The sequence below is a fragment of the Microcebus murinus genome, chromosome 32 (genome assembly GCF_040939455.1).
Source record: "Microcebus murinus isolate Inina chromosome 32, M.murinus_Inina_mat1.0, whole genome shotgun sequence".
Classification (NCBI taxonomy): Eukaryota; Metazoa; Chordata; class Mammalia; order Primates; family Cheirogaleidae; genus Microcebus; species Microcebus murinus.
The window spans coordinates 121820-136572 of NC_134135.1; the positions used below are offsets into that span (position 1 = coordinate 121820).

At 49.0% G+C, this 14753-nt stretch overlaps 1 protein-coding gene across 1 annotated transcript; it reads right to left on the minus strand.

Annotated features, from left to right (window-relative positions):
* Positions 1-1453: 1453 nt before the first annotated feature.
* LOC105865530 (sialic acid-binding Ig-like lectin 8) lies at positions 1454-10441 on the minus strand. The gene is made up of 7 exons (XM_075998960.1): positions 9976-10441; positions 9497-9775; positions 9232-9279; positions 8120-8389; positions 7411-7507; positions 6971-7067; positions 1454-2005 (listed from the first exon to the last, which is right to left on the minus strand). Exons 1-7 carry the CDS (start codon positions 10400-10402, stop codon positions 1814-1816), a joined length of 1410 nt encoding a protein of 469 aa, XP_075855075.1. The 5' UTR covers positions 10403-10441; the 3' UTR covers positions 1454-1813.
* Positions 10442-14753: the final 4312 nt, after the last annotated feature.

Below are 14753 nucleotides of genomic sequence, written 5' to 3' on the forward strand. Positions count from 1 at the left end.
ACACCCGACAAAAATGGAAACATCTCAACACAGTCTTCTGCAAACATCTCAGCAGCTGTATTCATAATTACAAAAATGAAAGCAAATATTCATGAACAAAAACTAGTAGGTAAAGGAACAGTGATATACTCATACTGTGGGATCCTGCTCAGTGATAACAGGGACTACAATGCTGACACATGAAACCACATAGATGAATCCCAAAAAGTACCATGCTAAGTGAAAATAAAATGAGACACAAGAATACAGACCATAGAATGCCAAATATATAATGTTTAAAGACACGGAAAAGTAATGTCTAGTGATAAGAATCAGAAAGTGTTGGTTCTCAGGGTTGGGGATTGACTGGGCATGGGAGCCAGGAGTTCTCTGCTGTGATGGGAAATTTCCATATCCTTGATTGGGGTCCTGATTGGGGAACACAGGTGTACAGGTTTGGCAAAACTCATGGAATCACATGCTTAAGATTTGTGTATTTGTTGCGGGTGAATTTTGCCATAATTAAAAAAACAAATGATACTTTTCATATTCAAGAAAAAGATAAACAAACAACTTTCAATTAAAAGAGTTAATAACTAGGTGACAACAAACAAATAAATGAAGAACTGCCAAAAAATTTGAGGAGGTGTGCCCATCCTTCATCTACTCAACTGCACCTTTCTTCTCCCTCAGACTCTGGGCCATTTACTATCACCTCTCTAGCAAATATCAAGACCATTCAGGAATACTATTTCCTGCTAACTTATGGCCAAAGGGGGCCAGGCTTGCAGGTTACGTGACTCAATGTTAGATGAAAGCAGAGACTCAGAATCAGGTAGAGTTTAAACTCCAGCCCTGCCCGGAGTAGCTGAGTGGCCCTGAGACAGCCCCAGTGAGATTTCCATACATGTAAACCTTGTGGAATGATCAGGTCAGGAGAGTGAGTATACCTATCACTGAAACTGCATCAGATCAATCGGGTTCAATATTTATGTAACAAAGTTGTGATTTGTTTTGCAGTTGCCCCGAACCCCCAGTTTGAAGATCACATAACCTGAGTTTGCCCTGAGCATGCAACCACAGGCGGAACCTAAGTGCTTGGGCCCAGGAGTGGGGACTGAATTCAGATGCGCACAACACGTGGAAAGATCCAGGTTCCAATCAGACTGTGCCCTGGCGTCACCTCCATGTCAGGATCCAGTCACGGCTCATTACCCTGTCACTATAAAACCTGTCCTAACCCCTGCTCAGGGATACAGATTTGTGCCTGACTCCTGTCTCCTTGTTCGGCTGCTGGAAATAAACTTTTCTTGCTGCAAAAACCTGGTGCTTCCCTGTTTGTCTTTACATTGTGCATGGGGAGAAGGACCCAGATCTGTTTGTTAACATCAACTTACCTATTATCACTTCTTTTTAGTAAGAACATTTATAATCCTCTCTTCTACCTATCTTTAAATATACATTATTCTCTCATTTGGGAGAGCGTGCATCAAACTAAAGGACATTATGTTAAGTGAAATAAGCCAAGCACAGAGAGAGAGAGAAATACATTATGACCACACTTACATGTTGAATCTATAACACCCTATCTCACAGAAGTAGAAAGTGGAATAGTGGGTATGAGGAGCTGGGAGGCAGGGCCGAGCAGGACAGAGAAAGGGAAGACAGAGGTCAGTGGGCACAAGGTTTCAGTTTCACAGAAGGAAGAAGCTCTGGGGTTCTGCTGGGCAGCGTGGGGCTGTGGAGGGCTTGGACTCTGCAGGAATGAGCCTCTGATGTCCCCTTTGCCAGGAGGGGCGGGATGCCCCCACCAGGGCCCAGTCTCCACAGTTTCTCACTTGTGGATCTTGATCTCCGAGTACTCTTTGCCTGTGGCCTCCTGTCCTGCAGTGTCCTGAGCCTTCCTCTTCTGGAAGCTGAGGGTTGCATACTGCACCTCTTGTTCCTGCCCTGAAAAGGTGGTGGCCATGACTCCAAGAATCTGGTCTTGGGGTCTGTCATCTGCCTGCGGTTCAATCAGGGACACCTGAGTGAAGAGAGAAAGGAGGGAGTGAGAGCAGACAATGGGGACAAGACAAGGCAGGGAGGCCAGGGAGGAAGGCCATGATTTCCTTCACCCACTCGTCCTTCAGGCATTTTTGGTGGAATCTCCTTCTTCCAAGTTTCTATAAATATTTAGCACTTAATGAGCTCCTTTTTTGGCATTTACCAATTTCATTAAATTCTCACAACAACCTGATGAGGGAAATAGTAAATTCCCTTTATTTTATAGACAGGAGCACTGAGGTGGAGGCAGGAGGCAGCCTGCCCAACTCACTGTTGCACCAGGATCCGACCCAGGCAGTTCTCTGACCCCACAGCCTGCTGTCCTGCAGAGGCCACTGCGTGTGAGGCCCTAAGCTGGGAGCTGGATGTGCTGGGTGGACAAGGTGGACAGGGGCCCTGACCTCCTGCAGCTCACTCTGTAACTGTGGGACGTGGCAATAAATGACCATCAAACAAACAAGCTCTCATTTGTGAATTACTTATGATGGCCCGATGCACGGTCTGTGAGAATTATACGCCCCTGATTCCAACATGGCACCTGTCCTTAGGAAGCTCACAGTATGGTGAGGGGGCTGGGGTAGGGACAAGCCAGTCACAACAAGCATATCCCTGTGATAAGAAGGGGATGACTCACAAAAATGTCCCCACCCTAACCCCCTGGACTGTGGGGGTATGCAACTTTACATGGCAACAGGGACATTGCAGATTGAGTCCAGTTAAAGACATTGAGATGGGAAGGTTATCCTGAATTATTTAGGTGTGTCCGATGTGAGAGAATTAGATGCTTCATTGCTCGCCTGATAGCTGGAGGAAGGGCCCAGAGCCAAGGAACACAGGCACCTCTAGAAGCTGGAAGAGAAGAAAGTGCGTCCTCCCTGCAGCTGCCAGAAGGCACCACCCTGCCGGCCAACACCTTGATTTTAGCCCAAGGAACCCCCTTGTGGACATCTGAGCACCAGAACTGTAAGACAACACATTTATCCTGTTTGAAGCCACAGCAGAGAGTGACGGAGGCTGCCTGCAAGGCCATCTGCTTAACCTGAGCCCTTCTCAGCTGCCCCCTGAACACCAGAACCTTTGCACAAAACTGTGAGTTTGCTCCTCCATTCTCTTTTGATTATTCAGATTAATATTTGCACACACACACACACCACATTTCAGCACTGCTATTATCAAGATCACCAGGACCCCACGTGGCTAATCCCAATGACCACGTGTCAGTCTTCCCCGGCAGGGTGTTGCGGCAGCAGAGGACCCAGTTGCACACGGTGCCTGCACTGAGGCCCTTCTTTACTCAACTGCAGGACGTCACACTTTTCTGCGTCCATCCGACCTCCTTGGCAGCCCCCTTGTGGGTTATGCCACATCTCCCTGACCCCGATATAGCAGAGCAGACCCGGAATCTTCACTTCCTTGACTTTGCTTTGTGATCTGACCCACTGTGTTGCTTTCATCTCACCAATAGGCTGGTGATTCTCAAATCCAGAATTCCAGCCCCTTCCCTTCTCCTGGTTATAAACTTTCATCAAACAGTATACTTGAAACTCTGACTCCCTTGTCCAAAAACATATACAACTCAAACTATTTACACTGAACTTCTTTTCTCCCCAAAATCTCTTTCTCCTCCAATATTCTCAGCCTCAGTGACTGGTATGTCCATTCTCCCAGCAGCTCAGGTCAAAAATCCAGTAGACATCCCTCACCCTCTCTGTCTCCCACAGCCCAGTCCTGAGTCATTAGCAGTTCCCATGAACCTTCACTTCAAATTTGTCAGGAATCTGGTCCCACCTGGCCTCAATTGCCATCTCCTGCCTGGAATGTCCACCAGCCTCCTCTCTGACTCTCTGCTTCTGCTCTTCCTCTCCCACACCTGCTCTCTTCTGCACAAAACTCTCCAGATGCTCAGAGTGGCTGTGCGTTCAGACATGATGCACACACAGGCTGGGCTTGTCCACGCTCACTTCCTGCTCAGGGCCCCTGCCTCCCTCTGTCTAACCACACAGCCCTCCCTGTGGCTCCCCACTCCCCGCTCAGCCTCCTGTGTCTGAGCTCTGCCCCTGCCCTTCCCCCTTCCTACTGTCACACAATCGAGTGCCAGACTCTGAGCCTCTTTCCTGCCTTTGCTCAAAAATCATTAACAGAAACCACCAGTCAACCTACAAATGGGAGAAAAAATTTGTAAACATACATATGATTAGATGTTAATATAAAAAAATATAAAGACCTCATAAACCACCACAATGAAAACCAATTAAACCAGTTTAAAAATAGGTAAAAAATTCTGATAGACTTTTCTCTGAAGAAGACATATAAATGACCTAAAAACACATGAAAAGATGCTTTGATCACTAATTGTAAGAGAAATAGAATTCAGCACCATAGTGAGATATCACTTCACACCCATTAGAATGGCCACTGTAAAAATAAAACAAATAAACACAGGAAATACCAGCTGTTGGTGAGTATGCAGAGAAATGAGAACCCATAGATACTGTTGGTCTCAATGTAAAATAGCCACTACAGAGAAGAGTATGGCAGTTTCTCAAAAAATTTAAATCTCAAAAATAGAAGTAACATAGGATTCATCATTCCTCCTTTTGGACAAGAATTGAAAGCAAGATCTTGAGAAGATATAAGCACACCCAGGTTCACTGCAGCATAATTCACAATTGCCAAGAAGTGGAAGCAACCCAAATGCCCATCCATAGATAAATGGATTTTAACAAGCACTGTGTATATGCAGAATGGAATATTAATAATCATTCTTTGAAAGGAAGGAAATGCTAGCATATCCTACAACATGGATGAGTCTTGAAGATGTATGTTAAGTAAATAAACCAGTCACAAGAAGACCGTACGACTCCACTTATAGGAGATATATAGACATCAGATTCCAGGAACACAAAGTAGCATATGGTCACCAGGGTCTCACTGGGAAGAGGAGGGCCTGGTCAGGGAAGTGGGGAGTTGTTATTCAGTAGATATAGAGTTTCAGTTTTGCAAGGTGAAAATTTCTAGTATCTGTTGTAAAACTGTACACTTAAAAATGGTTAAGATGTTCAACTTTGTATTGTGTGATTTCTTTTTTAACCAAGACAGATAGATACATGCATGAATGGACGGAAGGTTGGAGAGAGAGAGAGATAGTGAGTTCGAGAGACAGAGAGACAGTAGATGCGTAGATATGTAGATGGCCAGATAGATGACAAGTAGATCATAGGTAACAAAATACACCATAGGCCATCTCCATCTCCTCAGCACTTTCTATTGACTTTAATCTAGATTTTTCCCAAATTATGTGCCTATTTTTCACATTTTCTTCATTTATTTGTTGTTTGGTGCATTGGTTAATGATTGGTTTGGGTATATCCCTCTCTCTAAAAGAAGACTTCACTAAGCCCATGATTTTTAAGTGCTTGTCATGGATGGGACCCAGGCACATACGGTGCTTGTCTCTTGGTAGGTGCCCAATAATTTTTCTGACCAAATTAAAGAATGAAAGGATGTGCGTCACTCTGCTGCTCAGAGTCTCCGACAGGAAGTGAAATGAGGAGGGAAGAGCCTTTGAGGATGGAGGAACAGCCCATGCAAAGATGCAGAGGTGCAAATCACCTTGTTGTGGGTGACAATAGTGAAAAGGCCAGCGTGGGTGGGGCTCAGAGCAGGAGGCAGGAAATGAAGAAATGCGGTACTAACGACAGTCCTAAATGAAAAGGCAGCCAAAGGTCTCAGGATTGAGATGAAGAATATTTCAATGCAACATTTGAGAAAATAACATCCATGCTAAATATCCATGGATAATAAAAATTTAAATAAACCCAGATTAGCAAATAGCCTTTCCTGAGCAAATTGGAGCCTACCTCTATTGGAGGGAAAAGAGAGACAATATTTTCAAAATCTACTTCTATTCTTCCCTAATTCTCAAATCAGAATGCTGCACAGTATGACAATTTCTATCGATTAACCGATCATCTTAAATAATCTTAACTAACTTCAGTTTACTGGACCTGCCATTATTTAAAATGTTGATATTTCACTCATCATGAATTGTTTCATTGATTTCTATCTGTTAAAAAATATGTAATTTTCTCAATTACTGAGAGTTTTGGCAACACGTTAAATTTTGCATCATGTTCAAGAGTCTCACTCACCTCAGACTAATTCCATCCCTAGGGTACATGTAGGTACCTAACAGGTAACAGTGGCAGGGCTGCCACCTGAGGACTTGGGGCTTCATTCTCTAGATGAGGGGTGGGCAAACTACAGCCCTTGGGTCAAAACCCACACACTGCCTGCCTTTGTAAATAAAGTTTTATTGCAACACAGCTAAACTCATCATTTATACATGGTCTATGGAGACATCCATGCTACAACAGCAGAGTTGAGTAGCTGCAGCAGAGAGTATATAGTGCACAGAACCAAACACATTTGCCATCTGGCCCTTACAGAAAAGGTTTCCTGGCCTCTGTTCTAGCAGAGTTGGGGGTGGGGAAGCAGCTGTGCAAATGAAGGGGGACAGGACAGTGATGGCTTTTAGACAATCCCTCCAGACAGGGAAGGGGAGGTGAGAGGCAGGGAGGTGAGAGGGTCCAAAAAGAGAACCTGAGAACTCAGCAATGAGAGGGGACAGGATGGAGGGTGGGGACCAATGCTGGCTGTTCTCAGGAGTAAAATGGGCAAGACATGGTGAAGTTTTGGCCATAGGAGAAGAAAGCAAGTACATACACAAGGCAACACTTCTGGTGCGTCTGGCCATGGAGGAAGCAGAAGGGAGGGGCTTCTGTGCTACTGGCACCATGGGGAATACCGCAGGGGGAAGCAGCTTTTAGGTAGAGGGAGGAGATGAGGAGGCAACTTTGGCCATGCCAGCTGAGCAATCCTGGAGGCCATCCTGAGGGAGATGTCCAGGCAGGAAGCTGGATGTGGAGACGCCCATGTCACTTACCCGAGAGCCTGGGACCCTGACAGCATCTGCCTCCTCCACGCCCGTGTCCCCCATGCCCGCTGTTGTTCTTGCTGCCTTCCTCCTGCGGGACCTCACGCTGAGAGGACAGACCAGAGAGCCTCAGTCTGGGCAGATGAGGGCAGAGTGGGCAGGGTGACCCCACCTTTTTTTCCTAGGAAGGGGCTGGAGGGGTGACCGTGGTAGGACAGGGGTTACCAGTCCCACAGATGCCAATACTGAGAACACACCCACCTCCCCTACTGGATAGGGGGTCCAGGTTTGAAATAGACCAGAAATCCCCAAAACAAGGGAGCTCCTGAAATTGTGCACCCTTGACCTCCTTCTTGCCCTTCTTTCAAGCTTATGACCCTCCCGGTCCCTCCAGCTCTGACAGCAGGGACTCTGTACGCCACCACCCTCCCCCCAGGGTCAATGCTTACACGATGAAGATGATGCACAAGGACAGGAAGACCAGGGCTGTGGCTCCAGCTCCCCAGACAGCCCCCAGCGTCCCCCCTGAGACAGGCTGCACTGTGCCTGCAGATGCATGAGAGCAACTCTGGTGACTCACCTGCAAGGGCTGGTTCTCTCCTCCTGCCTCCCTTGTAGGGCCCTGGGCTCCTACTCCCCTCCCCCATCTCAGAGGCAAAGAACTGGGATGGGAGTGAGGAGGGGGGAGGCTGCTGGTGGGACCAGGGACACATGGAAGTGCTGCTGCAGCCTTTCTTTATTTAGGATTTTGAAATTATGTTCATCATTGATTTCTTTGTGTTCAATTTTATTGTTTTAATAAGATCATTGCGTAACAATATTACTTCCCTTGATTGATGACTAGTTTGTCCTTATGTCTTCTTAAATTTTGTACCCAAGTTGAGTTCCTGATGTGTCTCACCCTAGTCCCAGCCCTGCAGAGCAAGGACCTTGTCTCCCCAAACACCCCTGTCCAGCCCCAGCCCATCCCCTCCAAGGTCCACCTCCGCCCCTCCTCCCACCCCAGGCCCCTGGCCAGGCAGGAAGAGGACAGTGATGCTCTGGGTCCCAAGGAAGTTCCAGAACTCACAGCTGAGGCTCCCTTTGTAGCTCAGAGGACTGCTGGGCAGACCCTGAGGGTGGGGCAGGTGTGCTCTTCTCTATTTCTCCCCCACCCACCTGTGTACTCACTCTGCAGGGAGAGGCTCAGGGAGAGGTGCTGGGAGCCCAGAGGGTTCTGAGCTCGGCAGGTGAATTCTCCTTCATCCCTGAGGTGCACTCGAGGCAGTTCCAGCAAAAGAGGTCCCGAGGGCTGGGAGGGGTACAGGGTCAGGCTTTCCCGGGTCCAGCTCAGCCTGGCAGGGGGGTTGCTGCTGACAGCACAGAGCAGGCGCAGGGACTGGCCCTCTAGGACTGACACAGATGAGCCGTTCTCCAGGAGAGTGGGTGCTGTAGAGAAAGAGACAGAGGGTCAGAGACACAGAGAGATCTGCAGACAGGAAGGAAGGACACAGAATGACACTGATGAGTGAACAGACAACAGACAGGGACTGCAGTGGAGAAAACACACACTGTCACCCCTCCCTGTTGAGAATGTAACTTGCACTCCGTTTTTACAGAAACAATTGACCATATTTCCCAAAATTAAGGAAATTGTAGGACCCATTTATTGTTTTAGAAATTTATCCCACAAACATACACACAGTGTGAAAGGAGATAGAAGATATTCCTTGCAGTGTGTCTGTTGGTAGGATAACATAATTCCATGACTTTCCAGTAACGTAGGAAGTATCTAGAATTAGGGTCCACCCATGCAGTGGGACACCACACAGCCCCAGAGGAGCATGGGGACAGTCTGCAAGACTGACATCAAACCACCTCTGAGGTCTTACAGGTGAACAGACCAAGGCTCTAGCAGCCTGGGGGACCCTGGTGGGTTCTGGGGAGGGGACAGGCCTCTCAGGACTCACCCTGCTGTGCATTTGGAATTGTCGCCCATGTGACCGTATCACCCACCCAGAATTAGGTAAACACTTGGAGAAAAAAACAGATGAGGCTGAAGGAGTGTTCAAGAGACGAATGACAAGGGGCTTGGAGGCCAGTTGTGCTGTGTGACTGTCACCCTGTCCTTTTTGTGGGCCGTGGGGGTGAGAAGGTGTCTTAGGGGACGAAGGGGCCCTGGGTTACCAGAAGGGAGGTCTCAGGTGACCAGGTGAGTCCAGGATGAGAAGGACACACCTTCCCGGACAGAAGAGGCCCTGCTCCCGCAGCCCAGGGAGGGCCTGTCTTACCTGAGCCGTTTCCATGGAAGACAGTCATGGTCAGGTTCTGAGGAGAGTCTGGGGCAGACACAGATGGCAGGCCGAAGTCACTGCTGAGGCTGGGTGGACGCTGCCTCTGTCCCCAGGAGCCATATGAGAGGGCATGGGGGAGTCAGCATCTTCCTAACCTTCCCCAATAGGACCCAGGTCCCAGCACCCCGTGTGCAGCCCTGACCCCATCCCGCTGCCCTGGGGACCCCCAGCAGGACCCCAAACTTCCCAGCCCAAATCTCACAGGACACATTTAGGTGGACGGTCCTCCTTCTGGTCACACCGGCCCCAGGCAAGGTCACCTGGCAGGTGAGGCTGGTGCCGTGGTCCTGGGGCTGAGGGACGAGGGTGAGCACCGAGGAGCGGCCGATGGTGGGGCCCTGGGGGGCCACGGAAGCCCCCTCCCAGGAGATCCTGGGGTGCGTCCCCTGCTCACAGGCCCAGGGCACAGAGCAGGTCAGGGTGCTGGGGCGGCCGCACTCCAGGGTCCCCGGGAGGAGGATGTCGGGCAAGTGGGTCAGGGCTGGGGAGGAGAGGGGGACACGCAGGGTCAGGAAGGAGGGTCGAGGTGCGGCCCTGAGAGGACTCAGGCTCTGGTCCAGCAATTCCCCTGAGCCCCACACGCTTCACCCCCAGCCCCTCCCAGGATGGGCTCCCAGCCCAGCCCTGCCCTGAGGCCCCCACCACCTCCCTCTCTGGACACTCCTGGAGCCAGAGTCTTACCTGTCACATGCACAACCAGCTTGTTTTGTTCATAGTTCCATTTCATCCATCCTCGCTCCACCCGAAAAAAGTATGACCCCTCGACCCTCATTGTGGCGTCTCTGATGCTCAGGGAGCAGTCGTTCTTCCTGAGATCCCCTAAGAGGAGGAATTGGCCCTGGGTCTCCTTCTGCACTTTCCTAGCTGGGTCGTTTGTGGCCACGGGAGCATCGCTCTCCACACTGGCCCCTTCCCGGAACCAGTAGCCATGAATAGGGTCAGAGTCCTTCCAGCCGTACAGAGGGTAGGGGAAGGTGCAGGACACACGGACACACAGGCCCTCCTGCACCGTCACCACACTCTGCACTTGCAGCCTGTAACGTCCCCTGTGCCCTCCCTGTCCCTCCACCCCCGCCATCCCCCAGAGCAGGGCCAGCAGCAGCAGCATGTCCGGGCACAGGTGCCAGGGCCACTAGGGACAGTCTGCTCCTCGGGGTTCTTCTCTCCGGAACTGAGAGATGCAGGACTTAGAGGAGACCTCACAGGAAGACGGGGGCGAGATCACAACCCTGACCCTCCTCAGAGGAGGAACGTCACAGCCTGACACTGTCAGGGCCAGGGCAGGACTTAGAGATCAATTGTCACCACCGACATCCACTCCTGGGGACCCTGTGCCCAGACAGGGTGACAGTCACCCAAGTTCCCACCCCATGCAGTCCCCAAACACATCCCCTGTCTCCCTGTCAAAGTCCTTCCCCTCAGGGGACATTTTCAGGAAGATGATCATGGGACCCATCTGGCCGGACAACAAGTCACAGGTTGGGGATGTTTGTGGGGTCAGGGGTGGGGCTGAGGGACATGGCCATGGTGGGGGCCCAGGCGGGGTGGGCAGCAGCCTCCTCCCCTCCTGCAGCCACGTGTGGCCGTCCCCTCTCTGCACATGGAGGTCAGCACAGCAGACCCGGGCGCTGTCCTCATGGAGTCACCGTCCAGCTGGGGAAACATGAGGTCTCCCGGCACCTGGAGCCCCTCACGACAGCAGCTGTGACTCTGTGAATATGGGTGATTTTGTGTTTTAAAACTTCATGAATAAATGCACACATACTTAGAATTTTTATCTTATTCTGATGTTGAAAGCTTTGATCTTTATAAAGTTCTCTTTCTTCATCTGTGCTAAAGCACTTTGCCTTGCGACTCATTCATCTGATATTAGGAAAGTGCCACCAACTCCCTTTTGTTTACTGCTTGCATAGTGCCATCATTTGTCCTCTTAAATTTTAAACTTTCTGAATTCTTAGGTGATATTTCTGTTTCCTGTAAGTACCGGGAGGCCACCTTCCCTTCACTTAATGTGTCATTCATTCCTCCAGAGACACAGGGCTGTGTCCTCTCTCGGGGGAAGAGAGAAGGAGGCGAGTGTGACAGACCCAGTGCTGCCCTCACTGTCCCGCAGGGAGCCCAGGCTCTGCTGGGAAACAGCTCCTGCCCCTGGATGAGGAGAACTTGTCCCTGCTGGGAGGTGGGGGCTGTGGAGGAAGTGGGTTCCTGGGAGACGGGACAGAGGATTCAGGGAGTCTCCTTAAATGGATTGAGTGGAGATTATCACAATGTTAGCACATTCTAGTTCTTTGATGTTCCATGTACGTATTAGAATCAACATGCCAATTTCTATACAAGCTCTTCTGGAAAATTTCTTTGAATTGCTTTGAATGCATGGATCAATTTGGATAAAACTGGGATCTTAAGAATATTGTCTTCCCCTCCTTGAACATTGCATGTGTGTGTGTTTGTGTGTGTGTGTGTATAAACATGTATGTATTTAGGACATATGTATTATGTAGATCTCTTTTTATTTGTCTCAGCAATGTTTTGTATTTTTCAAATAAAGTTTTTACATGTATTTTTGAAATTTATTTCATGTTTATAATGTTATACTAAAGTGTACTTTTAAAAAATATTTTATTTTTAATTGTCCTTGGCTAACATGTAGATATCCAATAGAATTTTCTAGTTTGAACCAATATGCTGCCACCTCAGTCAGTCATTTATTGGTTTAGTAGCTTCTTTGTGGATAACTGTGGATTTTGTCTGTACTCAATCATGTTGTCTGTGAATAAAAACAGGTTGACCTCCTCCTCTAAGATCTGAATAGCTCTAATTTCTTTTCTTGTTTTTATTGCACTGGGAAGAGGCTGCAATATGTTTCCTAGAAGTGGTGACAGCAGCCACTCTGCCTTGTTTCCAATCCTAGGGGAGAAAGTTCTCAGTCTCTCAGATTGCTGGGGGCTGATTCTGGTGTTATGCCTTATACTAATCATTCCCTATAGCCTGTAATGTACGGGTGCTACATGACGTAACGATAGTCAGCATTTTCTTCAGACATGGTTGCTGCCTCGTGACATGATAAGAGGCCTGAGTTTCTGCACGTCAGCAAATGCTGCCCGGCTCCCACACGGAGGGCCCCTGTGGTAGGAGTCTGGAGGCCGTATTAATAAAGAAAACACTCCCAAAACCTGGCCCCCGTTTGAAGGTTAATAGTCAATGACAGATAAGACTGCTCAGCAAAAGAGCGACTAAGACACACACAAACATATGGGTCAGCCACTGGCTGAGAGAGAGCCGCTGGCTAAAAAAAAAGCACAAAAAGTTCCTCTGATGGCTGCATTATTTAACGTTGCTTATCTCGGCCTTGGCTTTTAAGTCATGTCTGGCAATAGCGCCTCAAGTAACCGTTTCGAGGTCTGAGACCATAAAAAATTATTACCTTATGAAACAACTCCAAAATTAACAGTTATCGCTACTATGCCAAAATGCTCACATACAAAAAAAGCTTAAATCTAAAAAATATAAAAATAAAGCAACCAATATATTAGACATTCAAGTCATTTCATGTCCATATGTGTCTGTGTTATTATTTTATGTTCTATGTCCATCTCCTGTCCTATAATCAGGCCACAACACAGATCAAAGTGGGATGTTGCAGATCCCATCCTCAGAAAGTACGTGTTCTCCGCTATTTCCAGATTACTGAGAATTTTAATCACAAATTGGTATTAAAGTTTGTCAGATGATTTTGCATATGGTTTTCCTACATTGCTCCTTTAAAGGCATAAAATACATTATTTGTTTTTTAAATGTTTTAATTGTAGAAAAAACACATAACATAGAATATGCATCTTAACTATTTTTAAGCATAGAGTTCAGTGGTAATAAGTATATTCACAATGTTGTGCAACACATCTCCAGAGCTTTCTTGTCTTGCAAAACCAAAATTCCACCCCATTAACTACAGTTCCCTAAGTCTTCCCATCTCCTACTTCCTGGATCCACTGCTCTACTTCTGTCTCTACTTCAACTCAAGGAAGTGGAATCACAGAGTATTGGTTTTTTTGGTGACTGAGAATTTCACTTAGCACAGTGTCCTCAAGGTCCTTCCATTCGGTGGCATGTGTCAGAAAGTCCTTTCTAAAAGGAAGAATAGTATTTTGTATTCAGTTAGACATGTTTTTGTGTATCCATGCATCTGTCACTGGAAACTTGGGTCACTTCCACTTCTTGGCGATTGTGAATAAATCTGCCATGGACAGGGGTTTGCCAGCATGTGATCAAGTCCCTGCTTTCAGTCATTTTCTTACATACGCACAAGGGCACTTGCTGAATTAGGCTAATGCTGCTTGTGATTTATGAGGAATTACTTGGTCACGTCACACCTTTCATTCCCTCGTCAGTTGCCGTGTTATGCCCACAACGCTCCACCTGGAGTCCCCTACTGAGCTGCCGACACGCGTGTCCAGCTGTGTCCAAGGTGTCCCCACTCCGACGCCAGGTGGACTGTCAGGACTGACCCTGCCCTGCAAAGCCCTCCCTCCGCAGCCTGTGGACACAGCTCCTTCCTTCCAGGAGCTCAGGGGACAACTCTGGAACATCCGTGTCTTCCCGTCCCCTGATGACCACGCCCATTGGAAACCCCTGTGAGGGTGACCTTCCACACGTCCCAAAGCACGCGCTCAGCCTGGCCCCGCCTCCCTGCTGCAGCCACCGTCCCTCCCCCTGATGGCGCCTTCCCAGTCTCCCTGACCAGGGCAGCCAAGGTCCTGTCATGGTGCAAGTGCAGTCCTGTCTCTGCTGTCCCCAAAGGCTCCGGGTTCCTGGGTGTCAGCCCCATCCTCCCCCTGCTCCTCCTCCTGCCACCTCTGCTGTCACACACGGGCCCCGGAGAGTCCCCAGCACCCGGCCTGCCACTGCCTCTTAGCACTGCGCTTGCTGTTCCTTCTTCCCTCCTCCTGCAACGCTGTTGCTGACTCACACACGGAGCCTGACTCCTCACCACCCTCACGCTGTGCCCAGACTCCACCTCCTCAACCGTCACACGGAAACTGTCCCCAGTGTGTTGTATTCTCCTTTCTCTGAGTTATTTTCTCTCTAACCCAGGTGGCCACCCAGCATGGCCTCACATTCTTTATCCATTTTCACCCTTTTCCATCCAGTCTGCAGAGCAACAGCTCCTGACGACGGGCCTGAGGCTGCGTGTGCGGACGCTCCCTGCACACACAGCAGGGCTGGGACAGCGCAGGGGACACCAGCAGCCACCAAGGACCTCTGTTAGTGAATGGAGGGACGGCACCCTCCAGTTTGTATCATATGAGACTCACGCGCACACACACACACACACACACACACACACACGCACACACCTGGATGACAGTGGAGACGGGGCCTGCAGGTGACCAGGGCTGGCAGAGATAGGGGTGGGGAGGGAATGGCATTTCAGGAGGAGGAACTGCTTATGCAAAGCCTCA